General features: G+C 36.2%; 1 protein-coding gene and 1 long non-coding RNA gene across 2 annotated transcripts; both read right to left on the reverse strand.

Moving 5' to 3' along the window:
- Positions 1-2,121: 2,121 nt before the first annotated feature.
- LOC106938635 (uncharacterized) lies at positions 2,122-5,741 on the reverse strand. Its single transcript, XM_015020751.1, has 11 exons — positions 5,585-5,741; positions 5,269-5,367; positions 5,076-5,137; positions 4,744-4,838; positions 4,368-4,571; positions 4,211-4,297; positions 3,847-4,103; positions 3,612-3,740; positions 3,305-3,452; positions 3,074-3,197; positions 2,122-2,459 (listed from the first exon to the last, which is right to left on the reverse strand). Exons 1-7 carry the CDS (start codon positions 5,672-5,674, stop codon positions 4,003-4,005), a joined length of 738 nt encoding a protein of 245 aa, XP_014876237.1. The 5' UTR covers positions 5,675-5,741; the 3' UTR covers positions 2,122-2,459; positions 3,074-3,197; positions 3,305-3,452; positions 3,612-3,740; positions 3,847-4,002.
- Positions 5,742-5,744: 3 nt separating this feature from the next.
- LOC106938636 (uncharacterized) lies at positions 5,745-6,748 on the reverse strand. Its single transcript, XR_001422667.1, has 3 exons — positions 6,103-6,748; positions 5,933-6,008; positions 5,745-5,834 (listed from the first exon to the last, which is right to left on the reverse strand). It is a non-coding gene; the product is annotated as an uncharacterized LOC106938636 (long non-coding RNA).
- Positions 6,749-7,870: the final 1,122 nt, after the last annotated feature.

Raw genomic sequence — 7,870 nt, forward strand, 5'->3', positions numbered from 1 at the left:
TAGAAATTGAACAAACAACTGAGGAAGAAGAATATCTCTCTACTTGAGATATTCCTTATATTTGACCTTGTAGTTTTATAAGTCATGCAAGCAGTAACTAATATGACTAATTTTAGGGTGCGAGCAGATCATGGTGGAGAGAATGTTGCAGTTGCACGTCTGATGTTAACTGTGCGGGGTCCAGATAATGGAAGCTTTATTGCTGGCAAAAGTGTGCACAACCAAAGGTTGGTGAACTGTTCAGAGATTTCTCACAATGAAATGATGATTTCTCACAAGAACTTGACATCTTTAAGAGAAGTATTTGTCAAAGTCAATACAAGTAAACACCAAATGCCCTTTTTAAACAACAATTTAGATTAATAAAGAAATCGGTACTTTCATGGCTCTGTGTGAAAAAGTACTTGCCCCCTAATACCAGTAACCGTGTGGGTCACCATTAGATGTAACAACTACAATGAACCTTTGATAACTTGCATTCACTTTTTGTTTTCCAGCTGCGAAGAAATTTTGAATACCAATTTTTTCAGTATTGTTATTGAAACACACTGGAAGGATCCCAGTGTAAACTTCCTTTTTAAGTTGATGCAATAGCATATCTATAGGATTCAAGTCCGGAGTTTCACTAGGCCATCACAAAGTTTTGATGTTTTTTTTTCTGCCATTCATAGGTGGACTTGATGATGCTTTTCGATCATTGCTGGAATTGCTTAAATCAACCAAAGTTGATTTAAGCTTTATGTCACCAACAGATGGCCAGATGTTGCCTTTCAGTGTGTCTTGGTGGACAGCAGAAATAAATGTTCCTTTCATCAAATCAAACTACACAAATACTCTAACACCACCATTTTTTACTATTGCTATGATCTGCTTTGTTGGTTCTTCTTATGAAATTCAGTGTTACTATGACATCGGATGAAATGGGACAGTCACACAGATGCAATTCTAGCCTATGTGTGAGGCTGTGTTCCTAGGTGAACAACCTCGTCTCAGTTGTGACTGGGGGCGCTGATCTCTGCATGATGTGGGTGCAATTTTTTTTTACATATAAAATGGGATTTTTGTCTTGCATCTTTAACCAACAACTTCAGTTAAGAACTGATTTTTTTGGGTGTTTTTGCTTTTTAATCTTTAAATTACTTTGATATTATTTAACACTGGAGTGTAAGAACCTTATGTAAAACTACAAAATAAGAATGGGGTGAAACACTTTTTCCACAACTATGTGTGTGTATAAGTAACATTTTATATGCTTTCACACTGGATAGAGAGGTTGTGGCGTGATCTGTGGATGGGAGTCACATGTGTTTTCTACAATGTTCTACACCAACTGGAGGAGGAAAACCTCTTGGATCTTAGCAATCCTCTGCACTTGTTTTGCTGTCATTATGTTTTCTTGCCTCGCTTGCAAGTGAATCTTGACATATTTAAACAAGGATGGGACAATCACCCAATGAGAACTGAACAAAACCTCACTCCAAATCAGTTGTGGGAACTGGGACAGATCGGACATTCAGTGGTTGACCCAGAGGTACTTGAATGTCTTTTTTTGTTATTTCAAATGAAACAAATGTTTTCCACCAGCTATAATGCTATGTATGTTTTGCAGATTCCCATTATAAACTGGGAGGAAAGTGGGATTGTTCCTGATCCACATGCTGAATTGCGAGTACCAGAGTTGGACAGCCCACTTACAGAAGATCAGATGGAGCTTCTCCGTGAAAACATTGACCCCCTACAACCTTCAGAGTCTAGTGGCATGGACATTTACATGGATACTCTGCAATATTTGGAAACTTTACTTGTGACAAATTAGATGTCACTTAAATTTAAATGTTTGTAATTAACAGCATTTTCAATACCATTTATTTAAAAAATCCGTCAAACATGTACAAATATACAAGCAAGTACAAGCTAGAGAAAGAACCAGCTGGCAAAAATGTTAACTTTATAAAGTTTAATGTACACCAGAAACATGAAAATTATTTTATGTTTGAATGCCAAACATTTGTGGAATATTTCAACAAAAAAACCACATGATGAACCCTGACAAACATTTAGGAGTCACCTCAGGAACACAACTTCATGTCAAGACTGTGTTGATGGACATTATTTGTAAAAAAAAAAAAAAAAAAAAAGCAAGGCTAATAATAAAATTACTTTCTATTTTAACTGAATTGCCATGTCGAACTGCAATTTTTCAACAAATGAAACATCAATACATAGTTATCAAATAAGACCAAAGCCTGTCTCTACTAATTTCAGACACACATTCATGTCGGCTGACAGGGCCTGGTAGGTGGTGTAGTGACTTGGTAGCCGTAATCGCTTACTACAGGTTGAAGACGTTGGCATATGGTTAGGTCCAGTTGACAGGACAACTTCAAGCTTCAGCTCTTGGCAAGGGACCTCCCAGCCAACCCAAAACCTCAGGAGCTCGCGCAGTTTGTCTGAAGACGCTATGAAAAGTATAAATGAATTTGTTTTAGATACATGTGGAATTTTCTGTATAATTGAATCATTCATAAAGTTGAGTTTGAGATATTTAGGCAAAAGTATTTTAAATATAAGCAACAGATCCATATAAATGTGATATCATTAAAAAATCAAACTCATTTGAATACCTTTTACCTTGTTAACTGATTGACCTCCTGTCAAAGCATAGACTAAGAGAAACACCATGTTTCCTGTGGCATCTATATAATAATGTGATTTATTCGTTGAAGGTCCTCAAAGATGTGGTGTTTTGTGAATTGCATTCCTTCTCAAATACAACTGAATCGTATTTTTGGTCCAGACACCTTCTCATTTTACTTTAAGTCTGTTCTATAGCCACATAGTCTTTTTGTAACTGGTATACAAAACTGTTTGGAAACATAACAAGGGCTTTGCATCCTTTTTTCCACCAAATGCAAATAATTACTGTATATGAATACTGCTAATGTACCTAATTTATCTGTGCTGTGTTGTAAAACATGATTAGCAGAAACATGCTGGTATGTAATGCACATGTCTTTTGTCATTTTCAAAATAACATATAAATACTGTCAAAATGCTCATGCAGACATTTTACCTTCTTTGACAAACTGACGGAATAACCCAGCCACCAGTGCAGTTTCCGCCTCCAAGTCATTGTCGCTGTCGTCACTGTCATACCTTTTTTTTAGGTGCGGCCAAACGGTTGACTGCAGGACCATCTATAATTGCAGAAACAGTTTAAAATAGTAATATTCAGACCAGGTTTCAGAGTAAAAGCATATATTTAGATACATCTCTATAATGTTAAAACAGATTATACATTGACCTGGGGTGTGATTTCCACGTCACTTTCCCTCGGGAAGAGGAGGGGCACAACATCAGGTCTGGATGTAATTAGTGGCCATCCAGACCTGAATTAGTTTCTTTAAGTCCCCTTTTCAGGTGCTTTATTGCACACTAAGTCGAGTGATGGCCTGTAAATATTACACCTTATTAGTGGCATCAATGTTCAGAATAAATATAATTATTTCTCAAGTACACTTGGACATTGTTTAACAAACCTAAATAACACATTTAACTCTTTAAGTCAAGACAAATAATAAAAAAAAATCAAAAGTTAATATTTTTATTACAGCATGGGTGAGGAGCTGCTGTAAGAGGAGAAGTTTGTTTGTCTCCTTGGTTGGCACAGAAAAATACCACTCCATACACAGATTGGACAATCTTGAAGTCTCTTCCTCAGTCATCTCTTCTTTCAGCAGCTGGTAAAAAAGCATTATTAACTTAGTATTTATTAAAACATCCAATTTAGCTGGATTTCATATTTGTGATGCATGTTAAAAATTTTGATAAGTCAATTTTGTTTACTTATGAAACCAATGATCTCTCTGTGGTCAATATCTCGGCAGTCTTCTAGGGAAAGGTATGTTGTCGCCAACTCCTTTGAACCACTTGTTAAGGCATGCACTACTGCCAAGCTGATGCCCAACAAGGTTGGACCTCCATTAATTAAAGAGTGGCCAATCAGCCGACCAGCCATGACTCGCTCTCAGCAAGCACTGCTGAAGTAGTTGGTACAAGGTGATCAGTTTCCCCTTCAAACATTGCAGTCACTGCAGCATTTCCTAAAAAATGAAAAAAAGAAATAAGTCTACTGTTAAATGTACCAACTGAGATGACACCCCAAATGTATAGCTTTATTAATTAATTCTGAAGTCTATTTTGCACATACCGAAGTTCATTTTAAATCCTTGTTTCAGCTTGGAAATGGCAGACGAGATGATGTGTCTTGTCACGCCTCTACCAACTGCAGCATTACCTACAATAAAAGAGCCTGGTAAGACGAAAGAGCTGTTTTCCAGTACTGTTGAGCTGATATGAAGTAATACCTTGAATGCAACAATGAAAAGGAGCTGCCCAGTGGATTATCTCACGCCTGTGCTTGTAAAATGAAATGAGAGACATATCTCGCTCCTCATCAGTGTCCATCGCATCCAGAGTGAGAACAAGTGTCCTCTGGTTAACTCCTACTTGCTTCAGTTGTCTGACAAACAGCTCAACAGCCTTCTGTGGATCTCCAACTGTTTTCCATTCTGGCAAATTCATAATTAACAAAATGTTACATCTGTACACATTAATTTTGTCCTACAACATACAGCAATGTTTTTTTGTTTCTTTAAAATACAACAGATATACAGCAAACCTACCCAACAACATCCAGGATCACATAATATTTTTTTGGACTTATTTACTATAGTATGATACCTTCAGTACTTCTAGGTTCTGCAGAATAAGAAGTTCCTGAAGTTGTTGATGATGGTCCTGGCATATCTTGGTGTATTTCCAATACTCCCTCCCTCCTGAAGGAAAAAAATGTTATTTATGTGATAGGAAATGACATCCAGCTATATTACAGAATCAGTGATAGAAAATGTTTTCAAATATTTTATTAGGGCAAAATTTTTAAATTAACTGTAGTTGTAAAGCTCTTTTTTACATGTTGTCTGAATACTCATACCATTTTTACATTACATGCCCTATTCACATAAAAACATATCCGTCTACCTTCCTAAAGAAAAAAAAATATACACTAATACCTGTCACAGGCATGATAAGGAAGCACATACTTCAAGAAATCCCTCTGGCAGATAGGGCAGCACTGCACAGAAAAATATTTTTTCAAAATAATAAAAATTAAAAAATATATTTTTTGCAAGAATATTAGAAGTTATTTGCTTTATTTTGTAAAAATAAATTACTTCGTGTGCAACTTTTTTAACAGGATCCTACCTCTCTTTCTTCCAAATCTTCAATTGTGTCTTCTGGCTCCTCCAATGTGTCACAGTCATCCTCATCAACCTCTATAGGTTCAGTCTGATCAGTCCGACTCTGTTTAAATTGGGAAACATTAATGCCAGTATTGTCACAGGCATGTGTGTCTGTATATATATATATATATATATATATATATATATATATATATATATATATATATATATACAGAGAGAGAGAGAGAGAGAGAGAGAGAGAGAGAGAGGGTTTAAAACCAGAGTTCAACATAGTAATGTTGATTGATTAAGTTATGGAAGAAATGAGGACAACTTACTTTTTTATTTTTTCTGCAAGACCCAGCATGTAACGCCAGCATCTGAAGAGGCATTGTTATACCACAAGTGACACAGGGCACCTGAGGCATTTTGGCAAAGTCCTCTGCATCAAATGGAAGTGGACTTGTCTCCAGTTCTTCCTGGAGGGGTACCAGGAAGAGGACTATTTTCCCATTATTTGAAGCAGCTTGCCGCTGTACCCCTCAGCATCCATTGGGATTATTGACAATTTCCTTTGACCACCTCCACCTGAGATAAAATAAAGATATGCATTTATTGGTGTAACCTGAACATTTTACAAATCAAAATAAATATGAACAATCTTATTAAAGAGGAATCATTTTAACCTGATGCTTTATGGAACATCCATCTTCCCTTCAGTTGTTTAAGTTTGATAAACTCGTCCTCCAACTGACTGACAATCTGTTATATATAATGCATACTACTATAAGAACACCAATACAAAATAAATTATACATGAAATATTATGAGTAAATGATAATTTATCATTTATTACCTCCTCATGCCTGCTGTCGTCAGAAAAAGAAAGCACCCTTCTCCTTAACCCTGCATGTGCTAAGTGAAACTCATCAGAATTTTTGGGGGTTAGATTGGTGGGGCCTGGCAATACGTATATTCCAATGTTGGAGATTTTTGTAGAACGAGTTGAGGCGATAATCCTCTGTTTGCCTTTTTTCAGGTCTGACTTTTGAAACAGATTTGGAAATTGCCTTTGAGAATAAAGATAATAATAATATTTTGAGACAAAACATCCAGTCAAGGAAGAGTCCATAAAATAAAAAAACAACAACAATGAAAAAACATATATGAAATAAATACATAACTGTTATCTACTTCGTTTCCAATTTTAAAAAGAAATTCAAATCTTACCGTTTTAATGCCTGGTTGACCCGTGTTGAAGAATTTGAAGCCAAAGGGCCAGAATTGTTGCCGATATTAGGGCATGAACTTGTTGAGGGAGAGCTTGTATTTCCCACAAGTTCCCTTGTGAGTGCTGTAGCCAAGGCATGAGCCATGTTTCGAACTATCTGCTTTTGAGGCAACAAATAAATCTCAATTATATAGATCAATCAACACCTGAGTTGCTAAAAGTTTTGGAATCATAAATATAAAAATATCTTGTAAATCGAAAAATGTATGTGTTTTCCACATTTCACTCAGTGTTAAATTTTTCACTTTATAAATTGCATAGTTGAAAAAGGACATATACAAATTAAATATGGAATATTTTATTAATTATCTGGCAGATAATTAATATTTTATTAATTATCTGCCAGATAATTAATAAAGTATATAATTATAATAAATTATAATAAAAGACGTCACCTAAGCCTACATTATTGTCGGCATCATAAAAATAGCTGAGCATGGTGATAAACGTAGACATAGCTGTAATGGGCCAGGAAGATACTGTTTTAAACTGTACCGATGCGTGATACTAATAGAGGACTAATAGTAGCTTAGCTAACGTAGACATGAGCTATTGCTAACATAGAAGGGCGAGAACTTTGGGTCGAACTACTTGACACGTAAAACGTAATCTGAAATAATCTAAAAAATACGCATTACAACGGTCAGTAAAACGTGCAAATTTTAACATCCACTTACTTCGGACGGTAGACCACGAACACGATCACTCGGCTGACCCGCCATTCTAGTGGTCGAATTTTTTACCCAAGTAATTACAGTTGTATAGGTCCCAAATGCGGATCCATATATAAACAATCTTATAGTATTAAAAAGTAGACGTGGGTGTAATGACATATGTATTTTTCTCTCACAAAAATATGTCTAAGCCACGAGACAAGTAAAGAGAGAAATACGTATTGAACTATGGAAAAAAGAAACAGTTCCGAAGAAAATTCAGATGTCCCAGCTTTTACTAGCAGTTGGAGCTTCCCCGAGGCATGAAATGAGTCTCAAAAATAGTTGTGCATTCGTAACCGGATTTGTGTGTAACTGCAGTTTTGTGTGTGCGTACCAGGTGATTTGTGTGTACTTTTTCAACATGTATAGGCGTAGGCATGGGCGTAGGTTTGGGTAGGGACGGTAGGGACATGTCCCGACCAATATTCACGGGATATGAAAAAGTCCCGACCAATTTTTGCCATATTGGCTCAAAGAACGTGGATCTACGATCTTTGATTAGCAACAGGCGGTGCGCGGAACGGAAGCTTCTTAGTTTGACATTTATTATGAGCCTCCGAGACCATGTCGCCACCAAAAAAGAAAAGGACAGACATTAGAAGTTATTTCGCTACGTC

The sequence above is a fragment of the Poecilia latipinna genome, unplaced genomic scaffold (assembly GCF_001443285.1).
Source record: "Poecilia latipinna isolate Pla-1442-1.1 unplaced genomic scaffold, P_latipinna-1.0 Scaffold2648, whole genome shotgun sequence".
Lineage (NCBI taxonomy): Eukaryota > Metazoa > Chordata > Actinopteri > Cyprinodontiformes > Poeciliidae > Poecilia > Poecilia latipinna.